At 47.0% G+C, this 25344-nt stretch overlaps 1 protein-coding gene across 1 annotated transcript in view; it reads right to left on the reverse strand.

Moving 5' to 3' along the window:
* bnc2 (basonuclin 2) overlaps positions 1-25344 on the reverse strand; it is a 148735-nt gene that overhangs the window by 13805 nt on the left and 109586 nt on the right. The window contains 4 exon segments of the mRNA XM_038981923.1: positions 74-652; positions 700-747; positions 749-1346; positions 1461-2089. Of these exon segments, the coding sequence (XP_038837851.1) occupies positions 74-652; positions 700-747; positions 749-1346; positions 1461-2089 (1854 nt within the window).

Raw genomic sequence — 25344 nt, forward strand, 5'->3', positions numbered from 1 at the left:
TCCTCAGCTGCACCTCCTCATCTCTGGCCTCCTGGTCCTCCTGGTCCTTTTCCAGGTTGTTGCCTCCTCCCACTCTGGAGCTCCTGGAGGAGTTGAGCCTCAGCCTCTGGTGCTGCTCCTCCACCTCCATCATCTCCTCGCGGTAGAACATCTTGGAGTCCGAAGTCTCCGAATCGTTCTCAAAGTCTCTCTCGTGGTCCTGGTCCTCGGAGGTGAAGCTGTCCATGCAGCGGAGCTCACCGCCTGGGCCTCCTCTCTTGCCCCTGCCACCCTCTCCACCGGGTCCCTCTCCCCGGCAGTCGTCCTGGTCGTGTCTCATCAGGTGTCCCCTCATCAGGCCTGGGCTCATCTCATCCTGGGAGGGGGACTGGTGCCCGCTGCCGCCACTGTGGTGGCCGTTGTTGTTCCCTCCGCTGCTGTTGTTGTTGTTGTTGTTGCGGTTTCCGTTGATGTTGTTGTGGTGGAGGTGGGAGGAGGGGTGGTGGTGGTGATGGTGGTGGTGGTGACAGCTGTCGTCATCATCGTCATCTTTGTCCTCATCGTACTCGTCTGCCACGTCAATCACCTCCTTCTCGATTTTCACCGGCATGCTGGACTTACGGGGCTTCTTCTTGGGGGTGGGGTCCGTGTTGGTGGCAGCAGCTGGATCCTGCTGGGGGATACTGGGGGTGGGCAGCCTGTGGTGGGACATTAGCCCACCTTCAGAGGACATATTGCGGGCGTTGTGGGAGGCTGCGGCCGCGGCGGCAGCCAGGAGCTGATGTTGCTGGTCCATCAGAGAGGTGCTGTTGGTGGTGGAGGGCAGGATGGGGCTGGTGGGCAGTGACACTGGAGGACTGACCAGGTGCTGTGGGGACAGCAGCGTACGGTAGAAAGGGGGCACCGGCTGGATGGGATGCACCGACTTCAGGGAGGGGAAGACCAGTGGGCTCTGCAGGGGTGACTGGAGCATGGGGTCCAGGGGCGGGGTGGCGAAGCCCAGAGGCGGCCGTCCGGGGCTGGTGAGGGTGAAGCCGCTCTTGGCGCTGGAGATGACGGGCGTGCCGGGGCCCGACCCACGGATGAGGTCCTTGTCGCGGTTGTTCCTCAGCATGGGCATGTGCAGACGTGGGTTAGGGTTGGCGCTGTGGCGGTTGCGGCTGCGCAGCGAGCTGAATACCATGTTGCAGCCCTCGATGGTGCAGCGGTGCTTGATCTTGAGGTGCACGGCGTTGTAGTGGATCTTCAGCGTACCTTTGTCGTAGAAGGTCTTGCCGCACGAGTTGCAGCACACGCGGCCCTTGCGTGAGGTGGCTCCCATGCGGCGCATGCGGTGCATCTTAGAGGAGAAGGATGAGTGGGTGATGCTCTTGGACTGCTCGCTCTTCACAAAGTGGTGGTGGGCCTGGTGGTCGTTGAGGGAGTTGGACCTAGGCCGTGGGGTCCCGGGTTGCCCCTGGCCTTGCTGCTGCTGGCCTTGCTGCTGTTGTTCCGTCTGCTGCTGGGACGGCTGGCTGGAAGGAGTGGGCGAGATGGGTGATGCCCGGTTGTTGGGCTCCTGTTTGGGCTCGATGGCGTTGTTCATGCCCCCCAGGGCTCCGATGCGGCTGGGGCTCTGACCGCTGCTGCGGAAAGGGCTGAGGGATACTTCGGACTCGCTGCTCTCCACCGGCTCGCCCTGGTTGGGTAGGCTGGCCTCGCGGTCCCGGTCGTGGAGGACCCGGAGGCCCGACTGCTCCAGCGCCAGGCCATTGGGGGGCAGGCCCAGCATGGGGGCCGACACAGGGTTGATGTACTGGAACGGCAGCAGGAAGGCCAGACTGTTAGGGATGTTCTCAAAGTGATGGATGCTGGACGGGCTGCTGGTCTCCATGTGGTTGAGGAGGCCTGGGCTTCGGCCGCGTCCCGTGCTGTTGCTCTCGATGAACGTCCGGATGCCTGAGTCGGTCTTGGAGGAGGGCACGGTGACCGCCTGACCCTCCTTCTCCTGGATGGCCATCAGCTCCACGATGGACTTGGTCTCTCCGAAACGAAGGAACTGCTGCAGGGTGATGATCTCCTCTTCCCGAGACATAATGGACCAGCGGTCCAGCACCTTGCCCGCAACATCCTAGAGGCCCAATGGAAAGACAAGAGAGAATAGACAAAACACACAAAAGTTATTGATTGTGCATAATCACTGTGGTCGGTCTGAGGTGAGAGGGAGCGGGGAGGAAGGGAGTAGGGAAGTGGTGTTGTTATCGGCTCATGAAATTCAGAGGCCCCTGAAGCGACAAGTAAAGATTGATAATAGAGCTCTGATAATAACCCTCCTCCTCTTCCCTGTCCCTCTTTCCCTTCCTCCTTTCTCTCCTTCCTTCTTTACCTTTCATCAGCTATGCATACACAGTCATTAGGCACACAGCGAGAGGAACAGGCAGAGTTTAATAAAGTCTAAAAGCAAACAAATGGAGACCGCTGGGGCCGGTGGGGCTGGTGGGCTATTAGTGGGTACCTGTGAATTCTAACCAATTCTGGGGACGTTGATCTATTCGCTGTGAGACTGTTTAACAAAAACAGCCCGTGAAAGATGTGAACTCTCGCTGAGAGTCCCTCAGAACAGTGCACGGCACGCAGCTCCGCTATGTCTACTGCCGCGATGACAGCCGGGGAGAGAAAAGGCTGCTAAAAGAAATAATGGATTAATTAGCGCGAGCCACTAATCGTACCTTGCTACTTGGCAGCCATTTTTCGTAGTTTGTTCATTACATTCCCTCAGAGATAAGAGTCAAGTAAAATGGAGTTAGGAATATCAGTCTGTGGGGGGTTAAATCAACTTGGACATTAAAATAATAACACCCATGTTCATTTGTCTTTGGAGGTGACACCGATCTGGCATCACGTTCATTAAGAACAGACCTGGGGTCAGTCTTTACTCTGCTTTATGTTAATGAGGTTTACGGGATGCATATCTCCCATCAGATTCAATACTAATGAAGCAGCCATACTTTACCAGTGTGACCGTGTCAAGAGGAAAACGCATGTGCTTGCATTTACACTGCCTATGGAGAGAAGGCGGGAGGGAGCGGGAAATGTAATCAAGTAAATGTTGACAGGACATATTTTACATCGGCCTTGGTGTTTCCCAACCCTGTGCTTGTGGAGCCCTGTGGAAGCGTGGGAAACAAAGTTTCCATCCTGGGAGAACAGAATGACTCCGATGGGAGAGCTCTAAGCATTATTCCAAGAGGAGCACTTTCCTTGGCGGCCGTCTCTTTTGGAGATGGTGCTATTAACCACAGAAAAATAAAACGCCTCGAGTTTTGAACAAACATGCGCGTCAATTGCCAAACGTCGAGACATGGCAATGGATTCTGGGAAAGGAATCTTGGCAAGACCTGAACCTGAACTGAAGGGGTTTGCGGTCGGGCTCAGAGCTTTGATACACAGAATACTGACCCAGTTCTGTTGTCTCTCACTCTGAACCCACTGGTGCTCTGACTGTGTACTGGGAGGGTGGAACCCAGCAAATCACTAACAGAGATTGACACATCCTGTCAACTAAACAATGTATTTGAATGACAGACTTTAACAGGTGTTAGTATGAGATTCAACATTAGTGCTAATAAATTATCTAGACATTTTATTCAAACTTAAGTCCGACATTGCTTGTTCACACGGGGGAAAAATGGGGCTGTGTGCACTACAGAGCTGCTACTTTGTCAATGGTGTGAGTGTGTGTTTATTATATGAGTGGTGGGGATAAACACTACAGTTTACTCTGCATGGTCCTGTGGGACCTCTGCAGCCCAGTCAAGTGTGACTTCAAGGGAACGACGTAGTGCAACCACAACAATTAGAAGCAACGCTAGGGTACTGTTCCCCGTTCACACCCTGCTCCTTCTCTCCTGCCTGGCAGAATCTATCAGAGATACAACACTGGAATCTAAAAGGGTGTAAAAATACAACATCACAAAGGGCCTTAAAGGGAAAAACACAAGATAAATGTTTAACAAGACAGAGGGAGAGAGAGAATGGAAAAGGAAGTGTGTGTGTGTGTTCATGTGTGTCTGCATGCGTGTGTGTGTGTGTGAGTGAGGGGGGGTAGATAGAGAGTGGTTGCACATCATGCCCTGAGACATAGAAGACAAATTAATCCTTGGGAGACGGAACATCAATAGTAACTGGGGTTATTTGTTGTTAAATATACATTAAAAAAACATTTTACACTTTCATTCTGTGTGTGTGAGTTTTTCGCCTGGAGGTATATGACTTTAAATTGTAGCCTGGGCACTATTATTTCATAGCTGCATGGCCGTTGGGGCATGTGGATTTCCATCGGATTCCATTGAAAAAAGTTCAATTAGAAAGTGTATAATTAGGCAGAAAGATAAGAAATGGAGAGAATTGCTCAGAAATAGTCACTCTGAAATGTACAACGAGTCATAGAATAAGGGTCACATACGTTAATACACTGACAAGTACACAACAGGCACGTACGCACAAGGGACACAAACTCACCAAATGATTGGTGCAGAATGGAATAGCTATGACACATTCCAATATACGTGGTACTATTTTGGATCTGTTTACTGTTACAAAGTGACACTAATGAAATACAATACAGCAAATTTTGTCAGAGGTAGGTTATGGATTAGAAGATGCCCAATAAAAAGGTAGGCCTACACTGCGCAGATTAATCAACAATAAATGTTCCTCACTTACCCTAACCCCTGAGGAGAGAGTCAGCCATCGCTGGTTCAAAGGTCACGCCACCACTTGGCAGTCCTAGTCCCCTTAAAAACCCACCACACGCAATTTATCCTTGTGCTTTTCAGAACACTGTCCGGACACAGACAAGTAGGGCTTATGTTCTTATCATATTCTTCCCTCCCATCCCTTCATCCCTGCTTGTTGTTCAATCACCATACAGGTCAGTACTACGGCTATATATATATATATATGAATATATATATGAATATATATATATATATGAGAGAGAGAGAGAGAGAGAGAGAGAGAGAGAGAGAGAGAGAGAGAGAGAGAGAGAGAGAGAGAGAGAGAGAGAGAGAGAGAGAGAGAGAGAGAGAGAGAGAGAGAGAGAGAGAGAGAGAGAGAGAGAGAGAGAGAGAGAGAGAGAGAGAGAGAGAGAGAGAGAGAGAGAGAGAGAGAGAGAGAGAGAGAGAGAGAGAGAGAGAGAGAGAGAGAGAGAGAGGGCCCGTACTGCAGTGGGGGCTAGGAAAACACACACGGCCCAGCCTCCGTCCACTGTTCTGCTCCGCTCCAGATTCTCCTGGAGCACAGTCAACAGGGGCTTAGGCCACGGAAGGGGAGAGAGACTGATGGAGAGAAAGACAGACAGACAGGGAGAGATAGATAGATGGAGAGAGAGAGGGTGAGGGAGAAACTCAAGCTTGCATTTACTGAACCCCACACCAACCAGAGTGAGTGAACAATATGAGGGGATTAGCTTGACTACAGTTCCTGGTCCAGGGGGAAACCTCATGTGCTTTTTATTTCAGAAACTTCTCATTATTATTCACCCATTTTATAACCCCTCTCTGTTTACGCTATGTAATAGTAGATTTTGCAATAACGTGTTTTATGGTAACACGTATCAAAGTACAGACCACAAGAGCTGGGCAACAAAAAATACAAAATAAATATTAACAGATAATAAAACATAACATATTCAACAATGAACAAGAACATGTTTCATTGCATATTTCAGTCAAAGCAATGCTATTTGATGGTATCATGACTGGGCTTCATGTCTTTTATATACAAAAACAACTCTTTAGCACTTTTATGTAAATAGACTTACACTACGAGACTCGATCCACGTTCAAACACAAAGATATGCAATGATAACCCCACTTGTAAATCAAACGCTGCTTGTTAATTGAATGCTAACTTCCTAGAAGATGAGAAATGACGTGTAACACCACAATAGCTGTGTACACCACACTGTGTACATATCATATCTCAGAGCCTGGGTGATAGAAATTCCGAGACAGCTCATGTACATATTTGCACACAAACACAAAGTCCCTGTAGTGTTAACCACCTCTTGCAGCCCACTCTGCATTAGCGCATTAGTCTAGCGACGCCGCCGCAGCGTGAGTAACAAATGTGCCATTAGAAGCACTTTTTACAAGGAGGCACTCATCTCCCAATTAGCCTAATGTTGGCCCTCTCGTTCCCATGTATTTTCCAGCACTGCCCCCTCCATCCATCCCCAAGTAATACCTCATTAATCCCTCCCCCTCGCCCCGTTCCTCCTCCCTCCAGAGGTATGACAGATCACCCTGTCACTACACATCCCAGAGTCCTTTAAACAATGCGGATAAACCTCCGTTTGTGAGGTTAATGACAATTAAACAATAATTACAGCAGAGAAGCGGCAGTAGGATACACACTTAATCTAGTGGACGGCCCCTCTACCCCCTCTACATTATTAGTTTATCCACCGTGTCCGTGTCACTCGGAATTAATCCGCCCGACGACGGCTGTGTTTATTTATCTTGCAAACTGTTGGCTCGCTAGCGGCGTTCCCCGGTAATGTTTGCTAGTAGCGGAGGTGCCCGGGTGTTGTCGGGGGCGCCCGGCCCAGCAACCTGCCTGGTTAAATTATGGCTGACAGGAGAAGATGAACAAATGATGGCCTTGTTATGGGGCCGGGGCAACGCTGTCAGATTAAAACAAAACAGGCAATTATACAATTAGCTGTAGCGCTAGTATTAACAGGCTGCGCTGAGAGAGAGAGAGAGAGAGGAGCTGGGAGGATTTACATAGAGGACTAGAAGGAAAACATACACATACTTTTCACTAATCATCACCTATCATAACCAATGACCCAGTCTATTTGGCAGGAAATGGAGAGAGATCCTGCACTCCTCACGCAAGGCAAACAAAGCTAATATCAACCATTAATATCTTATGGGCTGTTAGTACAGTCGACAGTCGTGTTCTGGGGTTTGTGGAATAGGGGGATCTGTGACCCAGATAGAACTAAAGATGTCATAATGGGGGTTATCAGTCTTTCTAGGCTTTATGATAATGCCATTCAATAGACACATACATTATATACAGTAAGTGCATCTTGGCCCTAATAGATGTAGGCTACAATGAATAGGCTGGCTACGCTTGAGGCAGATTCACCAAGGGCAGAGCGATGCAACCAGCCAACCACACGGCTGTATGTATCACCCTATCGCCGCGAAGGAGACTACTGGCTGGCCGTGGCGTTGGAGTTGAACCCTGGGAACCACATTGATCCACCAATCGGCTTGCAGTGCCGCGTTCCCCCAGAAGACACCAGGGAATCCCCTATTGATCCCCCTCGGCCGCTCTCTTATCCCCAACGTGAAAAAGAAACTGCCTCTATCCCCACGCTCGCCACTTCAAGGGAGGCTAAGCACGAGTTCCTTGTGATCTGAGAAGGTCTTGAACCTTGTGGCTTCCCTCCATGTTCTGTTTCTCTCCCTCCCTTTCTCCCATTCTTTTTTTCTCTTTCTATCGCTCCATGAATAATGTATTTGGGTAGTGGTGGTGGCGAGAGGGGTGCCATGGGGGATGGGATTCACAAAAGCTCAGTGCCTGGAGCCATCAAGTCAGAAGAGGGCTAGGGCTGTCTCCAGCCCCTGCTCCGCTCCCATTGGCTCTCTGGTGGCAAGGTCGGAGGTCATTGGTTGAACAACCAGCACCACTTCCTGCATGGTGATGATGGGTCACGGGGGAGAGGGTCGACCCAGACGTGGGCGGAGGACATTTGTAAGGAACCGGTACTCTGCGATCACGCTTAGCTAACACCATGTTCTCATTTAAACTGAATGTTTTGTATGTGAGAGGACACACTTTAAAGATGACGAACGCTTTACATTATTTTCTGCATTATCCTACATAATTATATCTGATTGGTAAAAGGGCATTTTTAAATGTTTACTTCCAATTGAAATGATACAGTAGTGCTATTAGATAATGGTGTCATGTATTACAATACTCAAAGGAAACAAGAAACTGACACTGAAACAATCAGAAACAGTCTGTCAGAAAGCAGAGAGAGAGAGAGAGAGAGGACTCATTCGTTCCAACAGGGAGATGGAAGAAGATCAACTACAGAGAGAGAGAGAGAGGGGGGATGATCTTAAAGGACTCATGATGACCCCCTGAGGGGAGTGAGAGTCAACCAGCCCAGGCCTGGAGAATCATCCTGTTTTCCATATAACATCCCAGCCGCCCCTTAAAAAGACACCCTGACGTCTAAACCAGGTGGAATTCAATAAAAGTCTACACATGGCCCTTCTGCTGCGGCACGTTCATCATTCTTATTAGAACTTGGGAGGGGGAGGCAGATCAGATATGGAATCCGGGTTGATGCCTTTTCCGTTATTCAATTAAACCCAGGCACTGCAGGTCGTGGTCAATATGATGCTCATCAGTGGCAGAGACTCCTTCAGAGCCAGAATGACTGGGGTCTGCTCTCTCTGCAGTGTGAGTGAATGTGACTGCTTTTTCACTGAGAACCAGACACAGTGATCAAGCAATTCAAGCAGACTAGCCCAGAGATACCCTGGCCCTACCTCCCTGCCTGGTTGCTCTCCAACCTGATTTAACTCAAGGCTTTGGTAAAATATTCATGACGACGTGTCGGTTGTTGCTTAGGGCGCTAATCGAGTGGAGTGAAATTTATAGTGGTGGTTGCATGCAAGCGGTTTAGGGCCTTTCTACCAGGACAGAGAGGGTGAGTCACTCTCTGGCACTCCTTGACATCCAAGTGGCCCAGGGTGAGCTGTTCCCCCTCTTTTTCCCAGGGTCTCTCTCTTTCTGCCCCTAAAGAGTGTCTGGTAACCTCTGGTTGTTTTAAAGCTGTCCCTCCGCATCTCTTCAAAGGGAAGGAGGATGGTCCTTTGGCCACAGCCCAGCAGAGGTGCAGATGGGGCGGCACATGGAAGCCATTTCGGGGCCTCTGCGCCGCAGTGGAGCAGAAAAAAAATCTTTGGAGCGGCCCAGGCTTCAGATCAGATCAGAACCTTTCAAGATGCGCCCGCAGCAGTTAAATCTTAGCACCGTCTGGCCGGGCTTGGACCGATCTATTGATTTCGCTGTCTCTTTTCACAAGGCATCCAAGCTAACGTTTTGGCTAGCTAGCCCCGCTGTGCTAAGCAGCCGTATCCTCGGTCTACAGTGTAAAACACAGCGGACCCAGAACGCACCCAGGGGGGACTCCTCTGAGAAGTGAGGGAGCAATAAATGAGAGAAAAGAGAGGGAGGAGAGAAAGGAGGGAAGGAGGGAGCGCCTGATGGTTCACATTAATTGAGGATGATTCGTGTGATGTGCAGCGTTTGGACGCGGCCAGGCCGGTCTGTCCTGGGCCTGGGAGACAGATGTGGGGGCCGCTGTTCCTCCTCCAGGGGCTGAAAGGAGCAGTGAGGCGGCTGAGAAATGGCCTGTCTGTCCAGGGGGGTGGAGGGAAGGGGCTGCTTTGGTGTGATGTCCTCCTTTTCTCTCCCTCTTATATCACATCTCCTTTGTCTTGATTACTATTTTGGCAAGGACCACGGGAGGAAAGGTGCATTAACATGTGCTCACCATTTGCTCCTTGGCTCTGCTCGTTGGCTTACAGTATGCTTCTGTTGTATTCTGATGTATGTATGTGTTGTTTCTGTTCTCCCTCAGTGTAATACCTGTCCCCCCCTCTAACAGCCATTATCCTTAAGCAGTTGACGGAGAGAAACACATCTGATCTGTTTGAAGATTAGCCCCGCTGGAGCGAGGACAAGTAAAACATTGATACTTGATATTTGTTGCGTTTTCTACCTAATATGGACTAATGACACTTGAGAATGAGGTTCCAACCTTCACTAATCATCAACTTAATCTCATAGTCTGTGTCTGCCCATATCTTACAACAGAGAAAGCCGAGGTGTAATGAATTATAATTTAATACAGTTCTTCAAAGCCAATAAACATCAACTCCTACGTCTTGCCATTTATGTAAAAATGCACCAAATATGATTTCTTATTCCATTCTTACCTGTGATGAACCACAACTAATTTAATACACAGATAACCAATTCCCTACACAGTGCTCATTGTAAACGGAAATAACTGAGTACGAGACTGACTGATAAAAATAGACAAAAACACACACAATGTACTGACTCCTATCTGCACATGGTGATTTTCCAGTGTCCCCCATCATCATCCTGCAGGAGTAGTGGTGTCTATAACACACCATTAGGGGAGCTTTCTGCCTACTGTGTTTTTACTAGGCTAGCATGCAGCAGAGAGAGGAGAGAATAAGCTAATGGACTCTTTACTTAATGTGATTAGAGCCATTATTGACATGCTGCCAGGAAGATGCAAGACCATTAACTCAACCCCCACCACTCCTCCACCCCCCTGGTTCCACGGCAGCTCTTTACCCTATTTCACTGCCTGCCTCCCTGCCTACTTCCCTGCCTTGCCCTGCCTGCCTGCCTGCCTGCCTGCCTGCCTGCCTGCCTGCCTGCCTGCCTCTCTTCCTGCTTTCACACACAGGGGCCCCTAGACGGGGGGTATGGGGTCCCCAGAGAAGTACTGCACATGTTTTTGTCGTTGTTACTGGGAGTCATTGTAGCATCTCGCAAAATTCCACCACGCTTTACAGCATAGCACACTGGCTTATCAGAGCACACTGGCTTATCAGAGCACACTGGCTTATCAGAGCACACTGGCTTATCAGAGCACACTGGCTTATCAGAGCACACTGGCTTATCAGAGCACACTGCCCCCCGGCAACAAGACATGCATGTAGAAGTAGTGCAGTACATCTGGCTGTTCACTCTAATCCACTTGAAATGACAGAGCAATAACAAGCTGTTAACATGACTGGTCCACCAAGGAACAATAGATCAGATCGATTGTATTGCGTGTTTGACGGGGGAAATCGAATTGTTGCTGTTTGCTTTGAAATGACTAACATGAACAGGCTTCTGTTCAAGTGTCCACGAGGAAAGTAAAAGGTATACTTAAGTAGGAAATTGTCGCCCCCCCCTGTTTCAAATTACAATGGTTCAGCCGCTCTGGTTTTAAATGGCCTCATTGGGATTGTTGCTTGGCATGTGGGTCGGCCCATTCATCTTTGAAGAGGTGGGTGGCACTGTTGCTGCAGTGTGATTTACACTACCCCACCTGAGTGCCAGAACACATCTATCCCTGTGGCACAGCAGTTCACATAGCCAGTGGCGCCTGGAGAATGTGTGTGTGTTCGGTGTGTGCGTGGCGCAAGTATCTGTTAGTATGCATTTGGGCCACAATGTGTGTTTTCTTTTGTGTGTTAGTGTACATACTTGGCGTGCGCGTGTGTGTGTGTGTCTCGCAGGGCCCTGTTCCAGGGCCTGTCTACTGTCATAAGTACCATAGTGGTGATTACTTACTGCAAAAATAAACATCATCACCATGTGCCCAGCCTCTCTGCACTGTAACGTATACATGAAGAAACGCTATAGACCATCAAAACACACAAGACCCCCAAAATAAAAGCAAGCACAACAGTTTGTCTTGCAATTTGCGTGCGTGTGAGCACATGGAATACATTGGTTGAATAGCTTTAGTTTTGGACGCTTCAAATGAAACCCAAGTCGCTTTGAAAGGTAGAGAGAAAAGAAAGACTGGAATGTATCAGGACGCTGATAGAGGAGAGGTTTTAGAAGGCCAGGGGACGCCGGGCATGGGGAGGTGGAGATTGTGGAGCCCTTGTAGACCTGTGTGTGTATGTGTGTGTTTGAGCCATCCATGCACACACACATCTGGTCTGCAACACTCTGTCCATTTCACTGGACCTTTCTACTTTCTGATTTTCATTGTTCCTCACAGTCTACTAAACCCTCTTCTCCCTGGAGAGCCACTAGCTTCACCATTCCTCCTTCGTTCCCTCGTTCATTCCCTCGCGCTACAATATGTGAAATGACAGGCTGCTATAATACACAGGTTTGTGGTGTGCGTTCCACTCTCTGTGGTTTTCAAGCACTACCTGAAATACTTCAAATGTTCTCCTTTCCCAAACCCCTACATGTGTTTTTATGGCAGACGACACGTAGTCCACCTTAGCTCTTCTACTCTAGTCTACTCCGGTAGAACTACAGAGCTGCAAAACGAAAGCTTTTTGGTTCAATAGGGAGCCCTGGGAGGGTCATACAGGCCCTTAACAAGTTCATTGTTTATTTTATTGTTGTGAGGCAGGAACCCAAACTCCCCATAACCAGCCGTGTAACTTCCTTTAGTAAATGTTAACTCCGTGACCCTCTGGCCAATCACGGGGCTGCACGGTGGGCGGCGGCCACACAATGTCTGGGGCTGGCCCTGTGACACGGGAGGAAGTGGAGAGGGAGACAGTGTTTGTTCAGAGGGACACATGGGACCACCTGGAAACCGGGTTCCAGGACCAAGGGAGGAAAACATAACCTCCAGAGGTGACGTGTGTGTGTGTGTGTGTGTGTGTGTGTGTGTGTGTGTGTGTGTGTGTGTGTGTGTGTGTGTGTGTGTGTGTGTGTGTGTGTGTGTGTGTGTGTGTGTGTGTGTGTGTGTGTGTGTGTGTGGCAATGCGTGCCTGTTAATCAGAGACATAAGCATTTTCATATCAATAAAGCCAGTATGAACACACATGTACCACACACATGTACCGGTATGTATGTGTGTGTAAGTACACGTCTGTGAGTGACTGTGTGTAATGTAATACTATCCCCCGTTGTTTGGGTCTGTCTCGTCTGGCGGTGCTGTGTAGTTCAGTGCAGGGACTATCGATCCCTGGCCCTGTGGTCTAAGGGTTCCTGTCAGTAAACTCATTGAGCCGGGGCACCCTCTGTTCCCCCCCTCTGCCCCCACATAGCTACAAGCTAAACAGCCATCACAGAAACTCAATACGGCCAGACAAGTCCTGCTAGCCAGTACCTTCCCTCCCGCTAGGTCCCGCGAGGCTAACGCTAAGTCAATTCAGACGTGTAGCATCTCACACCAGTCTGAAACTGTTGTTGCCAGGGCTAGCGTGTTAGCGCTAATATGTCTCTCCATACAAATTACAAGCCGGGGGAAGAGGGACCAGATGCAATAAATATGGATTAACTAATGTCCAGGTCCTCTCAGGTCTGTCGGGGTGGCTAATGTTAGTGTTAGCGATAGCCGCTAAAGGAACTTGTCTGTCTGCGGCTTAGAGGTGGCGGGGGAGAGGGGAAGTGAAGCCTCACGGGAGCTCCTGGTGAGTTCTGGGAAATGAACTCCCTGCTTCCTTTAAATATACTGTCTAATGTAAATGGGGAGAGGAGGAGAGAGAGGGAGAGGAGGAGAGAGAGGAGGGTGGATATCATTTAGAAAACAATTAGTGGATAATGGAAGAGATGATGAGGTGATGGTGTTTTTTATTTGAATATTGACTAGCCGGAGGGTTGGTGGGTTTATGGGTCAAATGTCGTGCTGCTCACCTTGTCTGAGTTGTGTGTGATTGATTCTATTACGGTTGTATGGCTGGTCTGTGTGTACGGCGGGACCCTGACAGAGAGAGCAGGATGGGAGCACAGCTTAGGATGAAAGGAGAGGTGGAGGGATGGAGGGAGAGGTGAGGATGAGGTCAGGGGGGGGGGGGGGGGGCAACGTTTCCACTATAACACAATGGACATATATTGATCTAGCTTGTTCACAAATCAGATTTCCTACCTTCTGGTATCTGTCTAGGTGTTTTAGTTATTCAGTGGAATGTCTGTAAACGCATCTCCTCCTAATGTAAATTCATCCAAACTCAATACAGGTCAATGAAAATATAGCCAAGAATATCTTCCACTTTTTCTTTTCTTTGTTACTTTGTTTTGGTAGTTTCACCAAGAGCTTAGCTTGATTTAGGAGGTTTTAGTAGCGGTGCTATAGAGAACATATGGCTCGATTCTAGTCAGGAATCACACCGTGTCAACACATCACAGCCCAAATGAATCATCTGGGAATCTGTGTATGTGTCATGACACATTTGGTACGTGTATGAACTCTATTAGAGTCAGAAGTCGTGTGGAGTCATAGGCCCTCACTGGATACATGGCTGGAAGCCCATTGGCTGAGGTACCAAGCACTGCTTGTCCCTCACTGGCACCCTTAGCTCATGTCTGACTGCCACTTTTAGCTTTCCTGTCATGGAAGCCAAAGACAAAATACCAATTGACCTTAAATGGACAATAAAGTTTTTTGGAACATGACGTGACTGGCTAGCTAAGTGGTACTGAGTTGATTTGACAACTGGTCTGGGGCCAGTGAAAGTAAATGAGGGCTTAGTGACAGTAAGCTATTTTAATCTCTGATCTAAGGACAGTTTGTACATACTCCTACAGATGAGGAGGGACCTCTGTGTGCAGGTGGTTGACTTTGGAGAAAAGTACAAGGTTTGGAGAGATAATAAAAAAATCCCAAATGATAATTGAGTCTCTCATTCTCACATACACACACACACACACACACACACACACACACACACACACACACACACACACACACACACACACACACACAGGGTATGTTGGGCCAGGTCTGGCTATGTGTGTGCCGTTGGCAGCCCCTCTGGGCAGATGTGGGGTGTGTGCCAGGGGCGTGCAGTGAGAGAGGGCCAGTGTGCCCCTGGCACAGCGTGCTAGCTGCTTTGAAGTGGAGGGGCAGTGAGCCGTACAGCGATGGGGCCATGTAATCCCTTTAAACACCATGGAGAAATACAAGGACCCCTTTCTGACTGTCTGTATGTCTGTCCAACTGACTGACTGTCTGTCTGTGTGTCTGTCTGACTCAAAAGGCTCTGAAGGCCAGCAGGTGTGTCCACAGGTACAAGCATATGGGAGCCGGTGTTAACCGTGACGCCACACACACACACTTCAACACGCTGAGCTGCATTGCTTAGTGAAAGTCAGTCTCCCCGTCAGGTTTTGTCTGGCTGGTGGGTTGGTTGACAGTCAGGGGGCATTCTTCAGAGGGTAGGTCAGCACCAGGCCTGTAGCACAGCAGCCATGTAAGGTGCACCGTTAGACTGCATTCCTCCTGACCCAGCTCTCTCTCTCTCACACACACACACACACACACACACACACACACACACACACACACACACACACACACACACACACACACACACACACACACACACACACACACACACACACACACACACACTAGGACGCATACACACACACACTCTCTCTCTCATCTCCTCAAACACCTCAACCCTTGCCAACACATAAACACAAACATATAGACATTATTTTGTTTGGCGTGTGAACGGTACGAGGCAAACAAAGCTGCTTGGCTCTGGTTTCTCCCTAAATGCTATACTTCTACACGTCCTATATGGAACGTCTTGAGTTCTAAACAACCATGAGAGTTTGGTTCTGGGTCTGGTGGTCATTACAGCTTGGCAGGTTTACCTGGGAGGAAAACATTCCTGCTCTACAATCTCGGTGTGTGTGTGTGTGTGTGTGTGTGTGTGTGTGTGTGTGTGTGTGTGTGTGTGTGTGTGTGTGTGTGTGTGTGTGTGTGTGTGTGTGTGTGTGTGTGTGTGTGTGTGTGTGTGTGTGTCTCGAGTCTGTTCATGACCTCACGATATGGTCACAGAGCAGAGACAAACATGTCGAAGATATCTGGAAATATACTGTATACGGGTCTATAATACCTTTACATTGACCCTTGATATGAGCCTACAATTGGCTCCATATGTTTTTTATGTGTCAATACTGATGTACTTGAGAACTCCATAAAAACCACAGGACTGAATCCATGTAAGTTGAATCTTTCAAGCCAAATTAGTATTGGAAAGTGACCTCAGGCTCATTGTCAAAGCATGATGTATTTTTATGCATGTGTGGTTTAGGTTTATCCTCATCACTATCCCATTACATATTTCTATAATATCTAGATTATATCATATTGAAACACATAATCACACATATTTACTTGACAAATTGTCTAATGACCCATCTGACTCTTTCCTTAACCCTGCTAGCTGGTTCCTAACACACTAAAGTAGCTCTCTGTCACACTGCTGGAATTATTTATGACCCCAGATCCCATGGCTGGGTCAACCACAGCACCCATCCACCCAACAGTCTAACCGGCACTATCAACTAATAATTCTACTCCCTGCTCTCTGGGGGGGGCGGTTGTGTTTTGTGAGGAGAGAGAAAGACGGAGTCGCTGAAGCACACGGTGGTGGAAAGGAAAAGAGAGGGAGGGAGGGATGAGAGGGGGGGCTAAAGTGAAAAGTCATGCCAAGGTGCAGAGGGGGCCTCTACAGTCCACAGGGAACGATGGCTACATCTACGGATAGTACTCAAGTGCTATTAAACACTCCTTCTTTCTCTCATTCCATCCCTCCATCCCCCTTTCTCCTTCTCTCTCTACTAACTCCCCAGGTCCGGGCTAGGTACAAATGGCTATTTGCTGTACAACTCCCACAACATGTTTGTGTCTGCTAGCACAAGACCCTAACAGCGTGTAAAACACAAAGAGACAGAGAGAGGGCCCTTTTCTCTATTCACAAATGTCCCCGCGGAACACAAAAGCTTTCTGAATGGAGAATGGAGATGTCAAAGTGCTATTAGGACGGCCATGCTGAAAGAGAAGCACAGACAAAAGTCTCCCCTGTCAATAGAACCTTAATGCGCCAAGGAGCTCCGGAAGAGCCATTGTGTGTGTTTGTGTGTGTGTGTGTGTGTGTTTGTGTGTCATTTTAGCCTAGTGAACGTAGAGTATGGACACTCTCTCTCTCGCTCACACACACACGCCCCCACATCGACATAAACACACCTCACACACACACACACACAGTCTCATCACTTTTTAAAGACACATTCAAAGGGAATAGATGATCCCCTGCAGAGAGAGTCCTAACTGATCAAAACAAAGAAGCAGATTTTAAACTGCAGCCTTCAGATAAATCTACCTTCCAATCACAACGCAACGTTCCATAAACTGCAACAAAGAATCACCTTTAAATAAGAGGAAGTAGCTGCTGAGGCGAGACACAATTTATTTTATTACAGCTTTTTTTTGTCTCACATTCCCTTCTGATGTCGTGGTGAGAGTACGGCTAAATTAAGAAGTAGGCATTAAAAGGGGGTGGTAATGGACTGTCTCCATTAAAGGGATGATCATGGTTGTGTGATGGTTGTGTCAGGCTTGCTAGCTGTTAGCTGTCGCCTGCTGGGCCTCTCCTGGCGGATGCTAACATGTCTGAACTGAACAACAGTAGACATACAGTAGACAAGGCTTTCATTCTCTCTCACACCTATAGCAAGCTGTCTGTCAGCATCACAGTGTGTGTGTGTGTGTGTGCGTGCGTGCGTGCGTGCGTGCGTGCGTGCGTGCGTGCGTGCGTGCGTGCGTGCGTGCGTGCGTGCGTGCGTGCGTGCGTGCGTGCGTGCGTGCGTGCGTGCGTGCGTGCGTGGAGACAGACATATTTCTCTCTTCTAATTAGTGGAAGGGAGTCCTAGGGGCAATCAGTGTTCGGGGTTAATGAGAGCTGGAGCGGAAAGGAGAGGCAGAGCAGGGAGGGGTGCGTTGGTACCCCTCGTTGGTAACACTCGTACCCCTCTCATCATGCTGTCACCCTAAAGGGGCTTTACCCTAGCAGCGGCTCTCTGTAGCGCTGTGACAGATCACACACTCACGCGTGTCGAGTCTCTCTCTCTCCCTCCCTCAAAGAGAGGCTCACTCACTCCTCTTTCACTGTAACAAAAAGAAAGAAGACAGAAGCTCTGGCAAGATGCACCGTCTCCTCTCCTCCTTTTCCCTCCATCACCCAGATGTGACAGCAAGACGCAGGCCTGATTCTGACGCGCGGGAAAAGGAAGTGTGCAGCGGGCGAGAGAGAGAGAGTGCTCGGGGCGAGAGAGGGAAAGACTGCAATGTAACGTCAATAATATTTCTCTTTTAGGTTTTGTTTTGTCTTTCATACCATGTGATGTGTCTTCTCAGTCAGGTTGAGACTGGTCTACTATTATTGCTTTAATGTGATGTGTCTTCTCAGTCAGGTTGAGACTGGTCTACTACTATTGCTTTAATGTGATGTGTCTTCTCAGTCAGGTTGAGACTGGTCTACTACTATTGCTTTAATGTGATGTGTCTTCTCAGTCAGGTTGAGACTGGTCTACTACTATTGCTTTAATGTAATGTGTCTTCTCAGTCAGGTTGAGACTGGTCTACTACTATTGTCTTCCATGTGATGTGTCTTCTCAGTCAGGTTGAGACTGGTCTACTACTATTGCTTTAATGTGATGTGTCTTCTCAGTCAGGTTGAGACTGGTCTACTACTATTGCTTTAATGTGATGTGTCTTCTCAGTCAGGTTGAGACTGGTCTACTACTATTGCTTTAATGTGATGTGTCTTCTCAGTCAGGTTGAGACTGGTCTACTACTATTGTCTTCCATGTGATGTGTCTTCTCAGTCAGGTTGAGACTGGTCTACTACTATTGCTTTAATGTGATGTGTCTTCTCAGTCAGGTTGAGACTGGTCTACTACTATTGCTTTAATGTGATGTGTCTTCTCAGTCAGGTTGAGGCTGGTCTACTATTTCTTTAATGTGATGTGTCTTCTCAGTCAGGTTGAGACTGGTCTACTACTATTGCTTTAATGTGATGTGTCTTCTCAGTCAGGTTCAGACTGGTCTACTACTATTGCTTTAATGTGATGTGTCTTCTCAGTCAGGTTGAGACTGGTCTACTACTATTGCTTTAATGTGATGTGTCTTCTCAGTCAGGTTGAGACTGGTCTACTACTATTACTTTAATGTGATGTGTCTTCTCAGTCAGGTTGAGACTGGTCTACTACTATTGCTTTAATGTGATGTGTCTTCTCAGTCAGGTTGAGACTGGTCTACTACTATTGCTTTAATGTGATGTGTCTTCTCAGTCAGGTTGAGACTGGTCTACTACTATTGTCTTCCATGTGATGTGTCTTCTCAGTCAGGTTGAGACTGGTCTACTACTATTGCTTTAATGTGATGTGTCTTCTCAGTCAGGTTGAGACTGGTCTACTACTATTGCTTTAATGTGATGTGTCTTCTCAGTCAGGTTGAGGCTGGTCTACTATTTCTTTAATGTGATGTGTCTTCTCAGTCAGGTTGAGACTGGTCTACTACTATTGCTTTAATGTGATGTGTCTTCTCAGTCAGGTTCAGACTGGTCTACTACTATTGCTTTAATGTGATGTGTCTTCTCAGTCAGGTTGAGACTGGTCTACTACTATTGCTTTAATGTGATGTGTCTTCTCAGTCAGGTTGAGACTGGTCTACTATTTCTTTAATGTGATGTGTCTTCTCAGTCAGGTTGAGACTGGTCTACTACTATTGTATTCCATGTGATGTGTCTTCTCAGTCAGGTTGAGACTGGTCTACTACTATTGCTTTAATGTGATGTGTCTTCTCAGTCAGGTTGAGACTGGTCTACTACTACTGCTTTAATGTGATGTGTCTTCTCAGTCAGGTTGAGACTGGTCTACTACTACTGCTTTAATGTGATGTGTCTTCTCAGTCAGGTTGAGACTGGTCTACTACTATTGCTTTAATGTGATGTGTCTTCTCAGTCAGGTTGAGACTGGTCTACTACTATTGCTTTAATGTGATGTGTCTTCTCAGTCAGGTTGAGACTGGTCTACTACTATTGCTTTAATGTAATGTGTCTTCTCAGTCAGGTTGAGACTGGTCTACTACTATTGTCTTCCATGTGATGTGTCTTCTCAGTCAGGTTGAGACTGGTCTACTACTATTGCTTTAATGTGATGTGTCTTCTCAGTCAGGTTGAGACTGGTCTACTACTATTGCTTTAATGTGATGTGTCTTCTCAGTCAGGTTGAGACTGGTCTACTACTATTGCTTTAATGTGATGTGTCTTCTCAGTCAGGTTGAGACTGGTCTACTACTATTGTCTTCCATGTGATGTGTCTTCTCAGTCAGGTTGAGACTGGTCTACTACTATTGCTTTAATGTGATGTGTCTTCTCAGTCAGGTTGAGACTGGTCTACTACTATTGCTTTAATGTGATGTGTCTTCTCAGTCAGGTTGAGGCTGGTCTACTATTTCTTTAATGTGATGTGTCTTCTCAGTCAGGTTGAGACTGGTCTACTACTATTGTATTCCATGTGATGTGTCTTCTCAGTCAGGTTGAGACTGGTCTACTACTATTGCTTTAATGTGATGTCTTCTCAGTCAGGTTGAGACTGGTCTACTACTATTGCTTTAATGTGATGTGTCTTCTCAGTCAGGTTGAGACTGGTCTACTATTTCTTTAATGTGATGTGTCTTCTCAGTCAGGTTGAGACTGGTCTACTACTATTGTCTTCCATGTGATGTGTCTTCTCAGTCAGGTTGAGACTGGTCTACTACTATTGCTTTAATGTGATGTGTCTTCTCAGTCAGGTTGAGACTGGTCTACTACTATTGCTTTAATGTGATGTGTCTTCTCAGTCAGGTTGAGACTGGTCTACTATTTCTTTAATGTGATGTGTCTTCTCAGTCAGGTTGAGACTGGTCTACTACTATTGTATTCCATGTGATGTGTCTTCTCAGTCAGGTTGAGACTGGTCTACTACTATTGCTTTAATGTGATGTGTCTTCTCAGTCAGGTTGAGACTGGTCTACTACTACTGCTTTAATGTGATGTGTCTTCTCAGTCAGGTTGAGACTGGTCTACTACTATTGCTTTAATGTGATGTGTCTTCTCAGTCAGGTTGAGACTGGTCTACTACTATTGCTTTAATGTGATGTGTCTTCTCAGTCAGGTTGAGACTGGTCTACTACTATTGCTTTAATGTAATGTGTCTTCTCAGTCAGGTTGAGACTGGTCTACTACTATTGTCTTCCATGTGATGTGTCTTCTCAGTCAGGTTGAGACTGGTCTACTACTATTGCTTTAATGTGATGTGTCTTCTCAGTCAGGTTGAGACTGGTCTACTACTATTGCTTTAATGTGATGTGTCTTCTCAGTCAGGTTGAGACTGGTCTACTACTATTGCTTTAATGTGATGTGTCTTCTCAGTCAGGTTGAGACTGGTCTACTACTATTGTCTTCCATGTGATGTGTCTTCTCAGTCAGGTTGAGACTGGTCTACTACTATTGCTTTAATGTGATGTGTCTTCTCAGTCAGGTTGAGACTGGTCTACTACTATTGCTTTAATGTGATGTGTCTTCTCAGTCAGGTTGAGGCTGGTCTACTATTTCTTTAATGTGATGTGTCTTCTCAGTCAGGTTGAGACTGGTCTACTACTATTGCTTTAATGTGATGTGTCTTCTCAGTCAGGTTCAGACTGGTCTACTACTATTGCTTTAATGTGATGTGTCTTCTCAGTCAGGTTGAGACTGGTCTACTACTATTGCTTTAATTTGATGTGTCTTCTCAGTCAGGTTGAGACTGGTCTACTATTTCTTTAATGTGATGTGTCTTCTCAGTCAGGTTGAGACTGGTCTACTACTATTGTATTCCATGTGATGTGTCTTCTCAGTCAGGTTGAGACTGGTCTACTACTATTGCTTTAATGTGATGTGTCTTCTCAGTCAGGTTGAGACTGGTCTACTACTACTGCTTTAATGTGATGTGTCTTCTCAGTCAGGTTGAGACTGGTCTACTACTATTGCTTTAATGTGATGTGTCTTCTCAGTCAGGTTGAGACTGGTCTACTACTATTGCTTTAATGTGATGTGTCTTCTCAGTCAGGTTGAGACTGGTCTACTACTATTGCTTTAATGTAATGTGTCTTCTCAGTCAGGTTGAGACTGGTCTACTACTATTGTCTTCCATGTGATGTGTCTTCTCAGTCAGGTTGAGACTGGTCTACTACTATTGCTTTAATGTGATGTGTCTTCTCAGTCAGGTTGAGACTGGTCTACTACTATTGCTTTAATGTGATGTGTCTTCTCAGTCAGGTTGAGACTGGTCTACTACTATTGCTTTAATGTGATGTGTCTTCTCAGTCAGGTTGAGACTGGTCTACTACTATTGTCTTCCATGTGATGTGTCTTCTCAGTCAGGTTGAGACTGGTCTACTACTATTGCTTTAATGTGATGTGTCTTCTCAGTCAGGTTGAGACTGGTCTACTACTATTGCTTTAATGTGATGTGTCTTCTCAGTCAGGTTGAGGCTGGTCTACTATTTCTTTAATGTGATGTGTCTTCTCAGTCAGGTTGAGACTGGTCTACTACTATTGTATTCCATGTGATGTGTCTTCTCAGTCAGGTTGAGACTGGTCTACTACTATTGCTTTAATGTGATGTGTCTTCTCAGTCAGGTTGAGACTGGTCTACTACTATTGCTTTAATGTGATGTGTCTTCTCAGTCAGGTTGAGACTGGTCTACTACTATTGCTTTAATGTGATGTGTCTTCTCAGTCAGGTTGAGACTGGTCTACTACTATTGCTTTAATGTGATGTGTCTTCTCAGTCAGGTTGAGACTGGTCTACTACTATTGCTTTAATGTGATGTGTCTTCTCAGTCAGGTTGAGACTGGTCTACTACTATTGCTTTAATGTGATGTGTCTTCTCAGTCAGGTTGAGACTGGTCTACTACTATTGCTTTAATGTGATGTGTCTTCTCAGTCAGGTTGAGACTGGTCTACTACTATTGCTTTAATGTGATGTGTCTTCTCAGTCAGGTTGAGACTGGTCTACTACTATAGCTTTAATGTGATATGTCTTCTCAGTCAGGTTGAGACTGGTCTACTACTATTGCTTTAATGTGATGTGTCTTCTCAGTCAGGTTGAGACTGGTCTACTACTATTGCTTTAATGTGATGTGTCTTCTCAGTCAGGTTGAGACTGGTCTACTACTATTGCTTTAATGTGATGTGTCTTCTCAGTCAGGTTGAGACTGGTCTACTACTATTGCTTTAATGTGATGTGTCTTCTCAGTCAGGTTGAGACTGGTCTACTACTATTGCTTTAATGTGATGTGTCTTCTCAGTCAGGTTGAGACTGGTCTACTACTACTATTGCTTTAATGTGATGTGTCTTCTCAGTCAGGTTGAGACTGGTCTACTACTATAGCTTTAATGTGATGTGTCTTCTCAGTCAGGTTGAGACTGGTCTACTACTATTGTCTTCCATGTGATGTGTCTTCTCAGTCAGGTTGAGACTGGTCTACTACTATAGCTTTAATGTATAGTTATTCTCATTAATGTTGTAGTTGCTGTTAATAGTAATCCCATTTCCACTACTACTATTAGTATTGATGCCTTATTGCTGTTGGTCCCACCATGTTTTGTTATATGTCTACTTTGACAATGTAAGTCATTTAACTTGCCATGTCAATAAAGTCTACTGAATTGAATTGAAAGAGGGATGGAGAGAGAAAGAGCGAGGCCATGGCGGCCCTGGCATCTGTCGGCTCTCATTTGGTGTGCAGCAGCGCTGGTGGGAGAAACACAGACCCTTCCAGATGTCCCCACGACTTGCCGATGAAGTGGCGAGATGAGCAGTGTTGACTACTGTACAAGACGCTATCTTCACCCCTTCACTTGTCACCCCCCCCAACTCAAACATACACTACCCCGGCCAACAAACCTGAGATGCACACTCCTTATCTGGCCCAGCTGACATATAGGCCTGTCATCATGTCACACACAGAGACATAAACGCAGGCGCACGCACGCATGCACACACACACACACACGCACGCACGCACGCACGCACGCACGCACGCACGCACGCACACACACACACACACGCACACACAGCCCTGTCATCTTACTGGTGTTCACTGTCAGGAAATGAATTATGGGCAACGGGCAGGTGGAGGTTGACTGTCCAAACCCTCCTCCAATCCCTTTCTTCCTTCCTTTATCTCTCTCCACCTCTCCCTGTCTTGCCCTTCCAGTACCTGCCCTGCTCCACGCTCTCCTCTCTCCTGTCCTCTCAGTGGCTGGGGTGACCTGGGGCGGACACAGGGAAATGGATCCAGTATGGTGGCTAATTTACCTGTCACTCCCATCAGCCCTCACTGGACTGACGGGGCCACTCACTCCACATCAGGACGGGGTGAGGAGGGGGTGGGGGTTACTGCATTATTAACGAAGGCAGTGCCATTGAAGACATTTATACGCTACAGCAACACTAAACCACTGGCGCCTCACCTTGGATCACAAACACAAGCCATGATGATTTAGATAGGCACAGAGCACATTAGCAATACAGCTAAAGTCACATGACACCAGTGGTGGATAGCCTCAATCTCAATACACTTTGTCAAGCGCATAGGCAGGGTCATTTCATTTTGTGTGTTGAGTTCACACACTTTATCAAAGCATATCTTTTCCAGTTATTTTTTGTTTCACTGGAAAGATAATTGTATTTGTAATAAATGTTTCACAGCCTTTGATTTGTTTTTCATTATTGTGAAATCATTACAACTTGTAAAACATTATGAGGGCAGGAATCAAATCTCTCTCTCTCTCTCTCTCTAACCTCTCTCTCTTTAACCTCTCTCTCTCTCTTTAACCTCTCTCTCTCTCTCTCTCTTTAACCTCTCTCTCTCGCTACAGCGCTCCATGGTAGATCCAATGGAGGAGAGTTATGGGAGATATTGATGGGATGTAAAAACATGTCTTCCTGTATTTATCTGATGATGTAATAGAATGAAATACAATATGAATATGAAAGGGATTATCAGTGTGTGAACCCATTAAATTGAGAAGGACATTTGATTCAGGGTTTTGATCATTTCAGTCAGTTGATTGATACAGACGTGTCAGTACTCAGAACCTTTTTCTGCCTTTATTGTCCTGTGAAGTAAATGACATGATCCTTGACATCTGATCATAGGACAGAAAACCCCTCCATGTTCTCTCTCCCTCTCTCAATGCAGTGGGGTCAGCAGTGAGGTGAGAGGTGTCAGTCATATCACGACTACAACAAAGGCTTAAGAAAAGCAGAGATTAAAAACAGAGAAAAGAGACGGAGGAGAGCAGAGAGGTAACGGTGTTCACTGCTCCAGATTTACTGTCCATTAGACAACGCTCCCTAAACCTGCCGTATAAATTTCCACCGCCGTGTCACATTCGTCTCTACTGTTTCCAAGTCTGCCGGACCGGCCGACCCAGAGGACGTGTTTCTGTCCAGAGAGATGGACTCCCAGACAGGCACGCATACCCCCCCCCCCACACACACACACACACACACATTATGAAAGTATTAAGCCCTGGTCTTTTGTTTTTAGTTATTTAATCTTTCCCTTCTTTTTTATGTAAGACTTGGACGTGGTTAGGGGAATGAGACTGAGGGGGGGGGGCTGCTCAGGCTTTTTGATGTTTTGATGTCACCGCTCACCGCCGCACATACCTCCAGGAGGAATAACAGTAAATCAAGGTGTAATGTGGGCTTATGAGTGGGCTGAGGCC

The sequence above is a fragment of the Salvelinus namaycush genome, chromosome 42 (genome assembly GCF_016432855.1).
Source record: "Salvelinus namaycush isolate Seneca chromosome 42, SaNama_1.0, whole genome shotgun sequence".
In the NCBI taxonomy this organism is placed as follows: Eukaryota; Metazoa; Chordata; class Actinopteri; order Salmoniformes; family Salmonidae; genus Salvelinus; species Salvelinus namaycush.